The 18,929-nt window shown below is 40.9% G+C and overlaps 2 protein-coding genes across 17 annotated transcripts in view; one reads left to right on the forward strand and one right to left on the reverse strand.

The window, feature by feature from the left end:
- The window catches only part of DGCR8 (DGCR8 microprocessor complex subunit), a 45,665-nt gene that overhangs the window by 14,357 nt on the left and 12,379 nt on the right, over window positions 1–18,929 (forward strand). For 7 of the 11 annotated variants that reach the window (XM_037878450.2, XM_037878452.2, XM_043529587.1 and 4 more), the window contains 5 exons: window positions 1,810–1,952; window positions 3,997–4,279; window positions 9,640–9,837; window positions 15,690–15,791; window positions 18,702–18,800. In XM_037878450.2, the coding sequence (XP_037734378.1) occupies window positions 1,810–1,952; window positions 3,997–4,279; window positions 9,640–9,837; window positions 15,690–15,791; window positions 18,702–18,800 (825 nt within the window). The remainder of the gene's footprint in view (window positions 1–1,809; window positions 1,953–3,996; window positions 4,280–9,639; window positions 9,838–15,689; window positions 15,792–18,701; window positions 18,801–18,929) is intronic. The other 4 variants (XM_043529593.1, XM_037878453.2, XM_043529592.1 and 1 more) reach the window with 1 other exon arrangement.
- The window catches only part of TRMT2A (tRNA methyltransferase 2 homolog A), a 36,473-nt gene continuing 34,245 nt past the window's right edge, over window positions 16,702–18,929 (reverse strand). For all 6 annotated transcript variants that reach the window (XM_043529595.1, XM_043529600.1, XM_043529598.1 and 3 more), the window contains exons 12-13: window positions 17,544–17,691; window positions 16,702–16,982 (exon numbers count right to left, since the gene is read on the reverse strand). In XM_043529595.1, the coding sequence (XP_043385530.1) occupies window positions 16,866–16,982; window positions 17,544–17,691 (265 nt within the window). In that variant the 3' untranslated portion in view covers window positions 16,702–16,865. The remainder of the gene's footprint in view (window positions 16,983–17,543; window positions 17,692–18,929) is intronic.

Here is an 18,929-nt window from a genome sequence, read left to right on the forward strand (position 1 = left end):
AAATGTAAAACAGATGTATTTAACTACAGAAAGATAGATTTTAAGTGATTATAAGTAGTAAGCATAGAGATCAAAGTTGGTTACCTAAGAAATAAAGTAGCCCATGAAAGCTTATGCTCAAATATATTTTAGTCTCTAAGGTGCCACAAGTACTCCTTGTTCTTTTTGCTAAGAAATAAAAGTAAATTCACAACGTGATTTCTATAAACTAAACAGGATTTGAATCAAGTAGTGTCTCACCCTGATGATAGAAACAGGTCACAGATTTTCAACTGTCTTCCAGCCCAGGATCACCCTCCTGACTTCAAAGTCTCTGTCCTCCAAAAGTGTTTCCAGGTGTTGAGTTGTGGTGGGAGAGAGGTCAAGTTATGATGTCATTTCCCCTTCTTTAATAGTTTTTCTTCCAGCTTGCTGGAAAGATCTATGCTTGTGACATGAGGGTCTGCTCCCATTGGTCAAGTAGCCTCCATTGTCTGTGTGCTCTCTGAGAAGTCTTCTGGGATGGTCGTTTGGAGTGTGGATTCCCTTTAATGGGCCATCAGCGCATCTGGTTACTCCACTGTTGTGCCTGAGAGGCTGATTGTGGGTGTTCCCAGCCTCACAACATATTTCAGTAACACACACATAGCAAAACTTCATAACTTCACATACAGTCCAACAGGATATTAATGTTCAACAGATCAAGACTTTTAATATGATACCTCACAAGGCATACTTGTATACAAAACATATCATAATTATATGACAGTGGTGAATATCTGGGTTCAAGGGTGCTACTCTGAGATACAGAGTGCCATGGGAAAAATATAGGGAACACTTCTGCATTAGCAGGCAGATGAACTATGTAATCTACTTTTTCTTCCATCTTTAACATCATGGCATGGCCAAAAAACAGAAATGTTGTTCTGCTTCAGTCACTTACATTTTGTGGTTAAAGTTGTCTTATTTTACAGGGAATATTTCATGTATGAAGAACTATCGAAAAAGTCAGTTGCTTGCATTTATGTAACCTTCCCTATGCAAACATCGCAAAGAACTTAAATCAGAAGTAATACAGAAGAATCCAACTGAAAATAGTCTAAATTAGATTTAAACTCAGTCTGATCTTGAGGAATGCATTTTTAAAAATGCATCATATTATATATAAAAAAAGGAAAAAAACCCTTTTTTAAAGAAAAACCAACAAAACACTGTCCTAACCTTCAGTTGGCATAGTCTGTTCTGTGGTTTACAAGGTAGGAAAAACGAGACCATCCTGCCTCCTATGTGAGCATAAGAATCTTTCCCTAATATTGTTTTGGAGTTGTCACCTTTATAAAAAGGTAGCTGATTTAAGTATGGAAGATTGTAGGATGAAATCATGTTTGGGTTGTGTCTTGACTGAGAGTGAAAAAGTGATTCCTGATTACTCTTTGATAGCTACAGAAATAACCATTTAAAAAAAGTAATGGTTGGCCATAGAATCTATTGAGATTAAAATTCAGAATTTTTTGCCTAGTTAAATTAGGCTCAGTCATGGCTAAAATTACCTTCTGCTTTTATCCACCTATGTGTGGGAACTTGGGAGGGGCACAGTGGTGGTGGGTGATATGTGATAGCACTCCAATAAAGTACTAGGTACTGTACAGACACTTAAGAAGTAATATCTGTGGGGGATAAAAATATCTGTAGCATTTCTTAGTTTTGTAATGAGGTTTTAGGTGGAAGAATGTTCTCAGGATATAGAATCAGAAATTACTTTTTAATAAAATCAGATTATATTCAAAAATGGTGAACGGTCTGCATGAGTTTCTTTTTCCTCTCATAAAGGTCGTGGCCGTCCTCCTACGGAACCATTGCCTGATGGATGGATCATGACATTCCATAACTCAGGCATTCCTGTATATCTGCACAGAGAATCCAGAGTTGTTACCTGGTCCAGACCTTATTTCTTGGGAACAGGAAGCATAAGGGTAGGGGTCTGAGCTGCTAATTATTATTGTAATGTTTGAGTTATTTAAAAATATTAGGTATCAGTTTATGTATTTATTTGTAATTGGTCAAAACAGTCTTTGAAGTATGCTTTGGAGAATTTTTCAAACCTCTTAGATATGACCAGATAGGGACGTTTTGTTTTTCAAACAGTTTTATCTGTGTTCTTAACACCTTATTTCAAATATATTTTATATTTTCACTACACTACAGTTTGGGCAATTAAAATGGACTAGTCAGTCTTACTTTCTGGTTTTCTTGTTCTACCACAACGCTGCAGAATTGTTTTTTTAATACTGCAGAGGTATATCTAAATCGTGGGTATTCATTCTGTTTAGAGGGTCAAATTATGGCTTGGGAATCTCATTCCCAGAACTAGACATGTGCTACCCATATACAGCAGAACTCCCACAAATTACAATGGGAATGTGGAGAACCTGAATTTCTCTTAACACAATTAATTTAAATCGAAACAGTCACTGAATTATCTGAAAGCATTCCTGTTAAGTTTTGTAAATATAAATATATTTGTAATTTTAACAAAACCTTGACTTTTCAGTCTAAACTATCTTTTTCCTTTTTAAAATCAGAGCTTTCATCAAAAGGAATCTTGTTTTGGAAAAGGGTGGGGGGGGGGAAGCGTAGCTCTATCTATTATTACTTATAACAGCTAGGGTGTCCTGGGGTGGGTGAAGTATGGGAGCCTAAATGGAATTATGTAACTGTACTGAAAGTTATTAGATAGAAACTTTCTTATATTATCTGTTTTAGTTTGAGTGAAGTACTATATTGGACCAACTTCTGTTGGTGAGAGGCACAAGCCTTGATCTAACAGAAATTAATCCAATAAGAACAGCCATACGGGGTCAGACCAGTGGTCCATCTAGCCCAGTATGCTGTTTTCTGACAGTGGCCAACGCCAGGTTCTTCAGAGGGAAATGAACAGAATAGGTAATCATCAAGTGATTCATCCCCCTTCACCCATTCTCAGCTTCTGGCAACAGAGGCTAGGGACACTTCAGAGCATGGTTTTGCATCCCTGCCCATCCTGGCTAGTAGCCATTGATGGACCTATCCTCCATGAATTTATCCAGTTCTTTTTTGAACCCCGTTATAATCTTGATCTTCACAACATCCGTTGGCTGTGCATTGTGTAAAGAAATACTTCCTTTTGTTTGTTTTTTAAACCTGCTGCCTAATGATTTTATTTCGTGACCCCTAGTTCTTGTGTTATGAGAAGTAAATAACACTTCCTTATTTACTTTCTCCACACCCGTTGTGAGTATCATATCCCTCCTTAGTCAGCTTTTCCAAGCTAGAGTCCGTTTTATTAATCTCTCCTCATATGGAAGCTGTTCCTTCTAATCATTTTTGTTGCCCTTTTCCACTTCCAGTATATTTTTTTTGAGATGGGGCGACCGCATCTGCATGCAGTATTCAAGGTTTGGGCGTACCATGGATTTATATTGAGGCAATATGGTATTAACTATCCCTTTCCTAAAGATTCCCAACGTTGTTAGTTTTTTTGACTCCCACAGCACATTGAGTGGATGTTTTCAGAGAACTATCCACAATGATTCCAAGATCTTTCTTGAGTGGCAACAGCTCAGTTAGACCCATCATTTTATATGTATAGTTGGGATTATGTTTTCTAATGTGCATTTATCAACTCTGAATTTCAGATAGACAGACAAGGTGATTGAAGTACTAATATTCTGGGACTAATATGATTACAACAATACTGTCTGCAACTGTTTGTTCATTTGACAGCACTTTGTAGTCAGTTTCATTGTTTCTTCTCTCTTAGTTATTCTTTTTTTACTTGCTTGCATTCTCCATAGGGCAGCAGGGGGCAGAGGAGCACTTAAAAATCAGAAAATGTGACTTTAAAAATGTTGGGCGGATTGAGAGACGGTTAGTGTAGATTTCTAGTATAACCACTACTGCTAATGCATCTTGAAACTGACTAGATTTGTCTTTTCATGGTCCCTAAACTTATATATTCTTGTATAATTGTACTTCTAGAAACATGATCCTCCCTTGAGTAGCATTCCCTGTCTGCATTACAAGAAAATGAAGGACAATGAGGAAAGGGAACAAAACAATGACATAACCCCAAATGGGGAAGTATCGCCTATAAAGCACATAGACAAGTCTTCAGACCTGGACTGCCAAACAGAGGAGCCAGATTCGACTGCTGCTGATTCTGGGCCTTTAGATGAGAGAGAGCCTTCAGGGGGTGATGCAGCACCAGGAGCCTTAGGACAAGTTAAGGCCAAAGTTGAAGTGTGTAAAGATGAATCTGTAGGTAAGTGCTGAAAGCCATGCCTACTATTTGTTAGAGGAGGGGATTGGCAGTCAAGATTCCTAGATTTTATTCCTGATTGACTGCTTGACTTTGGGCAAGCCATCACATTTCTCTCTGCTTCAGTTCCTCATCTGCAAAAGGGGCGGGATACATACCCACTTCAGTAAAGCAATTTGATCCTCACTGAATGGAGGTATGTAACTGTGGAGTATTTTTGAGGAGTGCTGATGATCAACATGAAAGGATCTTTTAGAAATAGAAATTTGAGAATTATCAGAATATAGTACTGTAAACTTGTATTTTATGCATTTAAGGACTATTTAGAGGAGACTTAAATTATAGAATAAATAAATACTACCACCATTTGGGTCATGCTTTTGTAAAGTATTATTCCCATACCCATCTGAGGAATTGTCTACACACACACATTTTTCTGTACTGATTTAACTATACTGGTTTGCAACCTGTTTTCTTGAGGCACAGCATGCAGTTAAACTAGTATAGCTTATTCATATATATTCAGAGGAGTAAGCTAGACCAGTATAATTGCATGCCCACTAGTGGTTCTATTGCTTTAACCATTTTTTTTTAACAAAACAGAAAATTACACCCATAACTGAAATAGACTACATTGGTACAAAAACTATGAAGACGGGTCTGAATCCCTTCCCTGCCAACTTCTGATCAAGCCTCATTATGAGCTTTGTCAGTTATTTACCTTGGTTGGTTAATTAATGTATATTGCTGTTTCTTAGAAATACTACCGTGGTTGATAGGCTACCAGTGGTCTGCGTTGTCTTTTAAATTTGAAGCTTACCCTGGGCTTTAGACTATGACTTTTTATGTGTAAAGATTAAATAGATTGACCATATAAGTCATCATAGAATTGGGGAATCATAGATAAGGGAATCCAAGGGAAGCAGTGGGGGCAAAAGATCTATCTGGCTTTAAGATTAAACTCAATAAGTTTATGGAGGAGATGGTATGATGGGATAACATGTTTTTGGTAATTAAATATTCATGGTAAATAGGCCCAGTGGCCTGTGATGGGATATTAGATGGGGTGGGATCTGAGTTACCCAGGAAAGAATTTTCTGCAGTATCTGGCTGATGAATCTTGCCCATATGCTCAGGGGTTAGCTGATAGCCATATTTGGGGTCGGGAAGGAATTTTCCTCCAGGGCAGATTGGAAGAGGCCCTGGAGGTTTTTCGCCTTCCTCTGTAGCATGGGGCGCGGGTCACTTGCTGGAGGATTCTCTGCTCCTTGAAGTCTTTAAACCACGATTTGAGGACTTCAGTAGCACAGACATAGGTGAGAGGTTTTTTGCAGGAGTGGTGGGTGAAATTCTCTGGCCTGCGTTGTGCAGGAGGTCAGACTAGATGATCATAATGGTCCCTTCTGACCTAAATATCTATGAATAATACTTCCAAACAAAAGCAATATCCACAATAAGCCTTTACTATCCGCTGTACATATTCCAGCAGTCTGCCCCTCCTCTAAAATCCAGGAAGTAACATATGGGTTGTTTGGTGTTACTGGAAAGCTAACAATTCATGTTTTGACCGAGCAAACAGGAGAGCATATTTGGAATTCATCATTAGAAAACACCCTGCTAGGAGCTTTCCTACTACATCCTTTTTTAATACATCTTGAGGGGACGGGAACTCTGTTGTTTCCACTAATTGCATCTGCAACAGTATCCCAGACAGGAGGAGGGGCTGTGCCTCAAGTAACCAAGTCTTAAATTGTTTCATGTTTATAGATTAAAATGAACACCTTAAACTCTATCCAGAAGCTAAAAGGCAGCCAGTGGAGATTATGGAGTACCAGAGTAAAGTGCTCTCTCTATGTCGTCGTGCTTAATAAGGAGTTGGCCACAATGTGCACTGGCATCAGCTGCCAGATTGTCTCATGGTATAGTCATGTGTATAGTGCACTAGAGGTGTCCTCTAGGTCGGTGCTTCTCAAGCTATCTGATGTGGGGGACCGGCAATTTTTTTCTTTCAGTGTGCTTGCAGACCGGCAGCCGATGACTTGCGGACCGGCAGTGGTCCGTGGACCACCACTTTGAGTAGCACTGCTCTAGGGGACAGGAGTGTGAATAATGGTTAAAACAGAGCCTCATGGTAGTAGTTTAATTAGTCAAGATATTGCAGTGAATGGACTAAGGCTTTGTCTACACTGCAACTTCGTCGGCAAAACTTCATTGGCAAAATCGCCGGTGTGAACAGCACCACAGCTGCCACTTGCGGGGAGGGAGTGGAAGTCTTTGTTCTGCAGGACAGCTTTCTCCTGCTGACAAACAGCAGATACACTGCGTGCCTTTTAGCGGCACGGCTGTGGCAGCACAGCCGTGTTGCTAAAAGCAGGGTAGTGTAGACAAAGCCTAAGGCTATGTCTACACTAGAGATCTTACAGTGGCACAGCTGTACTGCTGCAACTGCACCGCTGTAAGGTCTCCCATGTAGCCACTCTATGCCAGTGGGAGAGATCTTCCACTGGCATAATTAAATCACCACCAACAAGCGACGATAGCTATGTTGGTGGGAGAGTGTTTCCTGCCAACATAGCGCTGTCCACACCAGCACTTTTGTTAGGGAAACTTGTCGGTCACGGGGATTGTTTTGTTTTTCCCACACCCATGACCAACAAAAGTTGTACCAGCAAAAGTGCTAGTGTAGACATAGCCTAAGATAGGCTCTGTAAATTTCTTAAGCAACAAGTTTAAAATGAGTTCCTTTTTAGATTTGTTTGAAAACTTAAGGTTAGTACAGAACTATGGGAAGAATGCAGATTATTTCTAATAATATGGAATAGTGTACTAACTAACTAAGAATACATGAACTTAAGCTCAGCTTTTTTCCCGAAGTATCTTTAAGAAATACCTGTTTAGTATTTTCAATGTTGTGAACTGTTCCGATGGTCTTTCAGTGAGCTGCCATTTTATTGATGCTTCCTGGTAAGAAGTACATAGTGCTGATGTAGTTTGTGCTAAATGAAGTGGCTGCCCAGCCGACAAACAAAGAAAACTGAACTGTAGAGAGAACCTCTATGCTGCAATAGTATAGAGATTGTGGATGAAGGTGGTGATTGTATCTTAAAAACGTCCAGGGCATCAGCAGAGAATAAAATAAAAAAGCTTGCTTTTACAGTTACATGGCGAACTGCATTTTAGAGCCCTTTGCAGACCCTTTCAACAGCCCCCCCTCAGGTTGCACGCTTGGCTTCCTGCACCTCTCAGGGGTGGAATACTGTGGTTCAGCCACTCTTGGACTCGATCTCTGGATTACAGTCTCCCTATTTCCCAACTGTGTAAACGTGACTGGCCCAACTGTATTTGGCACCTGCAAGAAAGTGTCTCTCCAGGGGCCTGTGACCACCATCAAATTAAAATGACTCAAGAGTTCTATCAAAACGTACTGTTTATTCATTCAGAGGAATATAACAAGAAGAGAAATGAAAGAACAAAAAGCCTATACGCCAAGGTCCTACCTAAAACTTTTTCCTTTCCTTGAATTTTTTTGGGAAGTTCCACTCAGCCCAGTGGTTAAAACACTGGACTGGGGCTGAGGGCTTGTTCCTGGCTCTGCCACTGGTAACCTCAGGCAAGTCACTTCACCTCTTTGTGCCTCTGTAAAAATAAGGATAATGATACTGACTTCCTTTGTAAAGTACTTTAAGAAATACTGATGAAAAATGCTATAAAAGCTAGGTGATGGTATTATTACTTCTGGGCTGGGAGAAATAATGAGTTGCTGCATTCTCTGCATTTCTTTGTCAGTCTCTCTTCCAGCAGGTGCTCCCTTCCTTCCTCTGTAGCAAGGGGTTTTTAACAATTTAGTGTCCCTAGGCTGTGGCCTGGGGAAAATTCAATCCTGTTAATCTGGCAGGAGCCAGAATGGCAAGCATGTCCCATTAGTAGTCTCCTCCCCTTTGTCCCTCCCCCTTCTCTTAAGAAGCATTGGTATTCTCTCTGGAGGAAACTTATCTTTGTCATTGTTCTGTTTTCTACTGATTCTCCCTACCACTCTCCTTTTGAACTAAAAACTGAGGTACATATTATGACATTCTGGGGTGCAATCCAGACCAGTGAGGGGCTGTCACCCCAGCCCTGAAACTTGGGGGTGTCTCACAATGCTTTGCTGCTGTAGCTCTCAACCTGGGCTCCTCACAAATGGCATGCAGGTTTACAGCCCAAGTGGCTGTGTATAGACAAAATCCTAGTCCAGCAACTCTGACCCCAGCAGCCTGTCCAAAAACACCAGCCACACTTTGGCATCTAGCAGCCTTGGTTACTAATTGCAGGGCGAACCCAACATACTCACATACCCTACTAGACAGTCCAGATATATTAGGTTCATTTCCTCTCTAAGGGGATCAATATATAACAGCTTGCCACCATAAATGGAGGTTCCTGTACAGTTCAACCCGTGATTAGTTTTGATTAAAGAATAAAACAAGTTTATTTAACTATAAAGATTTTAAATGAGTAGAGGTATAAGGCATTAAAGTCAGAAATGGTTACAAGAGAAAGAAAGATAAAACACTTTCTAAACATAAACTAGATTGGTTCAAGGTAAAATTCTTACCACAGATTCCCAGTGACACTGCTGACCAAATTTTCAAGTCGGTATCTGCTTCCAAAGTCCATATGCTGTTTCTTTTGTAGTCTTAGGTGGAAAAGAGAGAGATGGGTAGGGAGAGAGAACAGTGGTGTGCTTGCCCTTTCCTTTTATAGTTGTCACCCTTTGAAATGCATTTTCCTGAGGGTTATCCCTAGATAAAGTTCCTACCAGCTGTGGAGATGGAGATATGGGGTCTTGTTGTGAAAGAGGTTTCATGCTGCTGTTTGCTAAAGTGCAGGTTTGCCTTCTCTCTCTCTCTCTTGCTGTCTCAAGGACCTTGCTTACTACTTATATGTAAATTGAGGTAAATACACATTTCTTTGTTTAAGACCTGCTTGACCAGTTGTTGTGCCTAATCAAGGATGGCGATTTGTAAAACTTGTTTTTAAAAAGAGACTAAGCTGAAAATTGTTTTTACATTAAAAATAGACTTGAATAAATATAATAGGAACAAGTATAGAAATTATGTTTTGAGAAAGTTTTGTAAAGCCTTGGGAACCAACAAAATTGCACTGTCATTGAAAATATATAAAATAGTAAGTGTTGGACACAGTGGAGGGTTAGTCTTTTTTTGGCAAAGGTACAACAGTTGCACATGTAATAAAAGACAGGAATGAGTGACTGTACAAATGAATTGCATGCAGTTTTTCATTAATCTTGCTCTTGAGAGTCCACAGGCAGGTCTCTTGCATGGTGAAGTATAGGAATAACTGGATTTGATTATTTTTCATAGACCTTGAGGATTTTAGACACTACCTTGAAAAGCGTTTTGATTTTGAACAAGTTACCGTAAAAAAATTCAGAACCTGGGCTGAGAGACGACAGTTCAACCGTGAAATGAAGCGGAAGCAGGCGGAGTCTGAGCGGCCTATTCTGCCAGCCAATCAGAAACTCATTACCTTGTCTGTGCAAGATGCACCTACAAAGAAAGGTAAGTTTCATCTAGTTGGAGTTAGAATTTTGAAATTTGTCATTTTCCAATATTAAATTTGACTTAAAGTATGGAAAGTGTTGATTTCTATATGGTCCCATGATTTTAGGAAGTACTGGAAGTTTATAGTCTTGGTTCTGTTTTTGTACCTACTATGGTCATTGGAAAAAGTATTGTCAAAACACATTTACTATAAAAAGAAAAGGAGGACTTGTGGCACCTTAGAGACTAACAATTTTATTTGAGCATAAGCTTTCGTGAGCTACAGCTTATGCTCAGATAAATTTGTCAGTCTCTAAGGTGCCACATGTCCTCCTTTTCTTTTTGCAGATACAGACTAACACAGCTGCTACTCTGAAACCTGTCATATTTACTATAGAAAACATTGTGTAGAAGGTACACATTTTTGCTTACATTGTGAATCATTAATAAAATGTCATCTTCACAGCCTCTGTTCTGAATCAGTTAATGACAACAATTTTTTTTAAAACATTTTTTTGTTTAAAAATCACCAGTTACAGGTAATAGGGTGTTTGTAATTTGTCCTTAAGACCTTTATCTTTTTTGCTCAGTCATTCCTTTTCTACTGCTCTAGGTTTATAATGCTCTATGATGTAATGATATTTATTTTGCAATTTAAATTTGCATCATACTGAGCAGTTAAGTTCTAAAGAATGGTTCTTTCAGCCTTATTGAACTTAATAATAGATGGTACCTACTTTTCTGACAGCATCCAAAAACGCAGTGAGCACTTTGGCTGCAGTAGCTGGGAATCTTACAACACACTAAAGGCTAATGAGCCTGCTGTCCTGCATGGAAGACTCCGCTTGACTTAGGAAAGATTGTAGGATATGCTCTAAGTTAATTTATACTGGTTGCTTTGGACATAGGTGGTGAAGCCTTTTCTTATGCTATCAGGGAAATAACTGGGGATCTCCTTGTTATCCCCCCCCCTCCCCAGACGTTCTTGTTAAACCCTGGATTTGTGCTGGAAATGGCCCACCTTGATTATCATACACATTGTAAGGAGAGTGATCACTTTAGATAAGCTATTACCAGCAGGAGAGTGGGGTGGGGGGAGGTATTTTTTCATGCTTTGTGTGTATAAAAAGATCTTCTACACTTTCCACAGTATGCATCCGATGAAGTGAGCTGTAGCTCACGAAAGCTTATGCTCAAATAAATTGGTTAGTATAGTTTAGTTTGATTTAGCGTTAGCTGTAATTTAAGTATTTCCCTGGTGATGCCTTCACCAGAGTTTAAACATTGTCCATTGTGTGTGGGGGCGTGGGTGGGTGATCCTCAACAACGATCCCCACATGTGATACTTGCTGTGCCTAGGCAAAGCCCCTATCAAGGAGCGGTGTTCAATTTGCAGATCATTGACCAAACTGACACAGGTGGTGAGAGATCTTTGTCTGAAGCAGCAACAGCTCAAACAGGCCATTTGGCCTGCTTCAGTGATGAGGCCCTTGTCAGATCAGAGGTTGCCATCACTTTCTGAGAATGCTGCTGCTCGTATCCAGGAACTGGCACCCCTCCAAAGAGATGGAGGAGTCCTGCCGTGTTGAGTGTGCTGAGATAAAGGTTGCATAAGACTGACCTGAGGCAGCTCCAGGTTGCATGGGGACTCCTCTGCATGCCCCAGAAGGAGGGCAGATTGGCACAGGGTGAATGCCAGTGCATGGGTTGGAGCAGGTCCCATCAACCGCACCCCAATACCATGCAAGGAGATCAGAGACCCCCATAGCATTGACTCTGTTTCCAGTCCCCGGGCATCTGTTGCGTCTGGTACTGATGAGGTGACTAGCACCAGCTGTTTCTGCGTCAGCAGTGTCTCAGGCAGCAGCGGACCTCCTCTGCCTTTGTCCCAACCTAACCCTTGGTCCACAACTTTAACAGGGCTGTGGCTTTGATAGCCCTGTTGACTGGGCAGGCAGCTGAACCTCTGAGTCTGTCAACACTGTACACTGAGGATTCCCTTTTACAGTCATTGGAAGAGAGGCTGGTTCAAGGCTTGGTGCAAGGGACCTCCCCAGCACTAGGAATGTCTTTGGCACTCCTGCAACTGGTGTCACTGATGTTACCCTGGCAGCAGTCACCACCCTGCACATCAGCACTATCAGTTCCTTTGGCATGGCTACTGTCTTCAGGATCAATACCGCTTCCAGTACCGAAACAATGAAGGCATACTTGGTGCCTCTGGTACCATTTCCACCATCAGCGCCAGCTTCCTCATCATTCTGGGCTATGGACTCACTAGTCAGACCAGTTGCTCGCACCCTCAGGGCTTGCTCCATCTTTATCCCCTGAAGCCTGGAAATCTTTGGCGTCCAGGGGCTGTTCATGGAGTGCTCTGGGTACCAGGATCAGCGCTCTTCTTACTATCAGGTTGGGGGTCCCTGGCCTTGTATCTACAGGCTACCAAGGGCCTATCCATACCAGTAGCCTCCAGGAGAAGAGGAGGTGCTACTCCTCATCTCGCTCAAAGGCAAGATCACTGACCAGATCCGTGGCATTGACTGTCGATCCACCACAGGCACTGGTAAGCCTCCAGCATCATTCTGTCCAGGCCCCTCAGTCCTAGAGCAGGATCCAGAACAGTTAACCGCTTCATCTTCATCCCTGGATGAATCTGTGATGCCTGGCTCTTCCTCCACTTCGGTATTTCAAAGTGTATCAGCACCTTTTGCAGTCAGTGGCCGCTTCTCTAGGTATCTAAGCGGAGTTTATGAAGGAGAACACCCAGAAGTTAGTGGATATCCTACAGCCAACTGCGCCTGGGAGAGTCGTCCTTCCTATTAGCCGGCTCAAAGAACACATTGTTAAGGTCCTCTAGAGCATGTTAACTTCAGTACCACCTGTGATAAAGCACATGGAGAAGCGCTACTTTGTTCTGGTGCAGGGATTTGAATTTTCACTCCCATCTGGCCTCAGATTCACTGGTCAAAACCATGGTGAACAAGGCAGGTTTAAATCCACTCTCAAGGAAAAGGACTCTAAACAAATTGACTTAAGGGCAAGAAGATTTACACTTCCTTTTCCTTGCAGGGGCAAATTGCTAACCAGCAGGTTTTGCTGTTTCAAGTACAGCTATGTCTTAAGTTTGCAGACAGGCTGCCTGAAGCCTCAAGAGCAGAATTTCAGGCATTTGTCAGTGAAAGCTGCTTGGTAGCTAAGATACTTCAGCCACAGTGATGGTCTAGGCAATGATCATGAGAAGTGTTTCCTGGCTGCAGAATTTGGGCATTGCTCCCAAAGTGCAGTAGGGCATAGAGGATTTGCCCTTTGATGTCAAGCACTGTTTTCGGACAAGGCTGATGAGACTCTGCACTCCTTCAAGGACTCCTAGGCTACCCTTTGATCTTTGGGAGTGTACATGCCAGCAGTGCAGAGGGGCCATTATGTTGGTGGTCAGCAGCAGCAGTATCATCCACAGTACATGTTTACGCAGCCTTTCCCTCCCCTGAGACAGTGGGACTACCCCAGAAAGGGGCATAGATCCCATAGGAAAAAGTAGTCAGAGCTGGGGTTTTGCCAGTCCACAAGCCCTCGCCTGGGACCCCCCAAGCGCCTATTTTGACTCCTTGGTCCTGAGCAGTGTTCCAGTTGTCATTCCTTTCTCCCATCAAGAGAAAACTGTTTTGCTTTGTGTATTTGACAGCACTTTGACTAGTCACTTATATCCTAACATCTCCTGCATTAATGTGGTGAGATCATACATGTACTGCACAGGGTAGAGCTTGTGCATGGTCTTCTAAGAACCTGGAAAGGGGTGTTTACTAGTAATTGCGGCAGCAAAGATGAAACTGAATAGGCATAAGGCAGGCCTATGCACGTAGAGCAGATGGGGAGGACTGGCCTGAGTGTGTGTACATATTGCTTTTGGGTCCACCTACTTTCAGCTTTGCTGAAAAAAAAATTATAAACAGCAGGGGAGCAGAGAAAACATTTTAGAGAAAGAAAGAAAGAAAAAGAAATTTAACAACAACCCTGTGTGTGTTTTATGAGAAACTTGAACTTCTGAAGTTAGTTTTAAAAAAATCAACTTACATATCCCTTTAAGAGTTGGATCCAGTCCTTCTAAATTCTGATTTGATTGGTCTCAGAATCCTGGGCCATTGTGGGGCTGCATCATCAGACATCTTGTCGTCTTAATTTGGCAGGCTTCACATCCCCAAAAAATACCAGGACACCGTGCTTGTGTCAGGTTAACAGGATTTCTTTATTGGTCAGACTTTCTATAAATGGTTGTCTTAGTTCCTTCTGCCTTTTTATTTAATGTAATACTTCATTGTTTTCTAGTAAAATACAGTTTCTCTAGCTCCAGCATGATTAAACAAACAGTCCCTTCATGGTGGTGACACTAAAGCAGTTTGCTTCAGTGGGTATAAATGAAGCAGTTCCTTTGTTTCAGGGGACGATTAACAAACAAAAGTCCTTTTTTGGCTAGAATCAAATGTGATCTCCCTTTCTAGGATAGTTCAGGGATAGTGTATTTTGTCTTTTGGATCCAGCAAACAGTTCTCTCCACTGTGGAGAAATATGCTGCTTCTTCCCATGGGAATAAGTGCAGCCTTCCAGCTGGACCTGGCAGATCTTGCTGGCACGTTTCTCTGGGATAGGACAAGCTCTTTTCACTTTCATGAGCTGGATTTGAAGCCTACGCCCACCAGGGAAAGGAACAGATTCATACATAACCCATTTTATCTTGCTATGAGACAATAACTTTTCTGTGGTCGTTTTGAGGTGCTAGAGTCTGATAGGAAGGAGAAATCAAATGCACGACTACAAAATGGGGAATATAACCGTCTAGGTGGTGGTATTGCTGAAAAGGATCTGGGGGTTATAGTGAACCACAAACTGAATGAGTAGTCAGTGTGATGCAGCTGCAAAAAGGCTAATCTGATTCTGGGATGTATTAACAGGAGTGTTGTATGTTAGACACAGGAGGTAATTGTCCCACTCTGCTCTGCACTGTGAGGCCTCAGGTGAAGTATTGTGTCCAGTTATGGGCACCACAGTTGAGGAAGGATGTGGAAAAATTGGAAAAAGTCTAGAAGATAAAAGGATAAAAATGATAAAAGATTTAGTGAACCTGATCTATGAGGAAAGGTTGAAAAAACTGCATGTTTAGTCTTGAGAAGAGAAGCCTGAGGGGCGACATAAGCCTTCCAATATGTTAAGAGCTGTTTATAAACAGGACGGTGATCAATTGTTCTCCACGTTTACTGAAGGTAGGACAAGAAGTAATGGGCTTTATCTGCAGCAAGGGAGATTTAGGTTCGATATTAGGGAAAAACTTTCTAACTATAAGGCCAGTTAAGCTATGGAATAGGTTTCTAGAGGACGTTGTGGAGTCCCTATCATTGAAAGTTTTTTAAAAACAAATTGGGCAAACACCTTTCAAGGATAGTCTAGTTTTACTTGGTCCTGCCACAGCTCAGGGGGCTGGACTTGGTGACTTCTCAAGGTCCCTTCCAACCCTGCGTTTTCTGTGGTTCTATGATTGGATGTCAGGAAACCTCAGTGGCTGCAGAAAAGTAAGTATTTATTTAATAGGCATGTTACAATAATTAGTGTATTTTTCAGTCTTCTCAGAACTTGGTCTAAGATTTATTTTCTTAGTAATTGTTTTAAAAAAGCCTTTAAAAATAGACTCTCTGGGGTTTTAGTAATCCATGTTTGAGTAAACTGCATTTATCATAATATTTAGTTTCATGCATTTGAATAAATGATTGATAAGCAGGGCATTTTTAATCTCAGTAGCTTGCAGTTTTGGATTTTTGTTTTTTGTAGACCGTTTTTCAAAAGCCTGGAATTACTTAAATGAAAGGTCTTTATTTTCCCAGAGTTTGTTATTAATCCCAATGGGAAGTCTGAAGTTTGCATACTGCATGAATATATGCAACGAGTCCTAAAGGTCCGCCCTGTTTACAATTTCTTTGAATGTGGTAAGTCTGCATGAATTCTAACTTCAGCACAATACTTTTTGTTCAGTGATACTTATTTTAATGCTTGGGTATTCTGAAAAGCAGCAAGAAATGGAGACTTTCCTACTAAGCATCTTGAGAGTATACTGTGGGCCAGATTCTAGTTTGTACAACAAAAGTAGCATAATCTTCTGCCTCCTTTTACCTCTCCCTTACGTGTGTGCGTGTGTGCGTGTGTGCGTGTGTGCGTGTGTGCATGTGTACACTACAAAAACAGTGTTACTATGTTCCTCTGAGCTGGAAAAAATACTCTAAAATGAAAACTGATTTAGGTAATGTATATGTTTGACTTTCATCTAAAAGGAAGCACTATTGAAATGTGGTAATCCTAACTTTTATTGTATGACACTATCAGTCATAAGGGTAGTGTTCGATTATTTTACTCATGTCACTTAGTATCCAGAAGATCTGATTTGCAGCCAGTTGAATAGCATGTTGTGCAGTATTATTGAATTGACTAGTGTTAAAAGAATTCTTTTAAAAATAAACACAAATTATTTCCAAAATGGCCTTATACTAAAGTTAACGTAGACCTTTTAATTAGGAAATGCTTCTTAAGGTGTGTCTCTACAGGGATAAAAGACCTGCGGAACCACTGTGGTTGGCCTGGATCCCCTGACTTCAGTTCGTGGAGCTGAGGCTGCGGGCTGAAAAATTGTTGTGTAGACGTTTAGGCTCCAGCCCAAGCCCGAACATCTACACAACAATTTTTTAGCCTGCAGCTTGAGCCCTATGAGCCTGAATCAACTGACCCAGGCCAACTGTGGGGTTTTTATTCCTGTGTCGACAGATCTTTAGAATTGTAAGGTTTCACTTAATATATTATCTATTATGTTACACACAACACACACTTATGCTGGGATAGCCATAGTAACTTTTTAACATTAATTTGAATTTTATTGCTCACAAAAATTGGATTGACTTTGGCAAGTCAAAGTTCAAATATCTTCATTACAGCTCTTGTATTTCATGTTGAAGTTGATCCGTATCAGTCTTGTCATTATGGCATTATGTTCCTTCATAAATCTGGTAACATTAGAATTGTATACATACAAATTGACCTCTTAAAATATATGAATGGATACTGAAAATGACCACGGTCATGTGGTAAGTGGTTCTATACTTAGTCGCCGTTAACGCCTCAGGCAGTTGCTGGAATTATAATTTTTTTTTTCGATATGAAGAGGAAAAAATAAAATTGGTTAGGTATAGATTATAAAGTTTCCATCCAGTTAATAAGAATAGAAAGAGTGTAAAGATTAACTATCTGCTTCCCAAAATGATGAAGGGGTGGAATGAATTCTGTAGGTGGCTGGCTGGCTGAGTTCCTCTTGGAATTATTATTTCAAAGCTGCTGGGATTTCATTATATTGTTTAATTAGTGAAGTTATTGGACTGTCAGGAGCATTTTTGCGTGCCATCTTATTTTATAATTTTAAATCTAAATAAATACATGAAAAAAGAATCAAATTATCCTAAGGTGATGGACTATATCCTGATAGTTCCTGGCTGAGTCTTTAAACTTCCTGCTGGGTTTATCTGCCATATGAGAGGCTCCCAGTTGGACAAAGATCCCAGGGGAGCAACTGTCCTTGGGATGTAACCTTCGAGATAAGGATTGGGGTTGAATGAGTTAAATTACATTATCTAACAAAGGCAACCTAAAAATGACACTATTAGCAGATCACAATTTATTGTACCAAAACCATCTACCTCGTGTGCAGATATCTTCCAGGTTTTCCTTGCTTCATCCAGCCACACACTCCAGTCAGCCTTACCCAAAGGCATACATAACTTCCTTGCCTCTGCTTTTATCCATTTCATCACATGTATATTGGAGAAAGAACTTGTGCCCTTCCAGCTGTGTGGTGGGCACATAAAAAAGCCATTCAGCTGCTAGATCATGTTTGTTGAAATAAGACCCTTTTCTTCTCTCACCCGTTGTGTTAATCCTATTGGATTTATATTTCAGCTCTAGTTCTTCAAAAAGCACTTTTGATGAACAAAAGGAGTACTTGTGGCACCTTAGAGATAAAAGTACTCCTTTTCTTTTTGCGAATATAGACTAACACGGCTGCTACTCTGAAACCTTTGATACTATGCTTCACTATAAAATGCTTAGGTTTTGTGTTGGAACACTGTGTAAGAGACTCCAAAACATCATATGGAATTAAAACCTTAATGTTGACAGAAATTCCAAAAAAATGTGCTCACAATGTAATACAATCACAGTACTTTAATTCTGAACAAGTACATGAGATGGTGATGATTTCATGGTTGATATGTCCCTTCTGAGAAAAGATGCATATGTTTTTGTATATAAATGGGTGAGTGGTGATTGCTATTCTCTAGAGCAGGGATTCTCAGACTTCACTGCACCGTGACCCCCTTTTGACAACAAAAATTACTATGTGACCCCAGGAGGGGAGGATCGAAGCCTGGGCCCGCCCAAGCCCTACCGCCCCAGGTGGGGGGACCAAAGCCCATGCTTCACTGCCCTGGTGAGGGAGAGGGGAGCAAAGCCAAAGTCCAAGGGCTTCAGCCCCAGCCAGGGGGCCTGTAACCTGAGCCCCGCTGCCCAAGGGTTTCGGCTTCGGCCCCTGGCGCTTGGGCTTCGGCCCTGAGTCCCAGCAAGTATAAGCTAGCCTTGGCAACCCCATTAAAATGGGATCACGACCCACAGTTTGAGAACCCCTGCGAGGAAGAAGTTAGTTTTCAGATCTCTTGAGGTTCAAATGAAGGAGAAAACAAAGCTCCAAGTATGGGGCATTCTCATATTCTTGATGATTTTATTTTTACTGTATGTTTTTAATGTGTGTTTATATTTAAAAGATTGGAATTTTGAAAAGCTTTTCTCTCCCACATTTTAAGAGAACCCAAGTGAGCCTTTTGGAGCCTCAGTGATTATTGATGGAGTGACTTATGGGGCAGGAACTGCAAGCAGCAAAAAACTCGCCAAGAATAAAGCTGGTAACATACATACTTCCTAAGTACCAGCCATTGAATTGCTATGCTTGCCTACTTGTACCTCTGCTTTGGAGATGATTGGTTAACAGCAATGAGTAGGATTAAATTAAGCTTTTTTCGATACTCAACTGA

This window comes from Chelonia mydas, chromosome 15 (genome assembly GCF_015237465.2).
Source record: "Chelonia mydas isolate rCheMyd1 chromosome 15, rCheMyd1.pri.v2, whole genome shotgun sequence".
Classification (NCBI taxonomy): Eukaryota; Metazoa; Chordata; order Testudines; family Cheloniidae; genus Chelonia; species Chelonia mydas.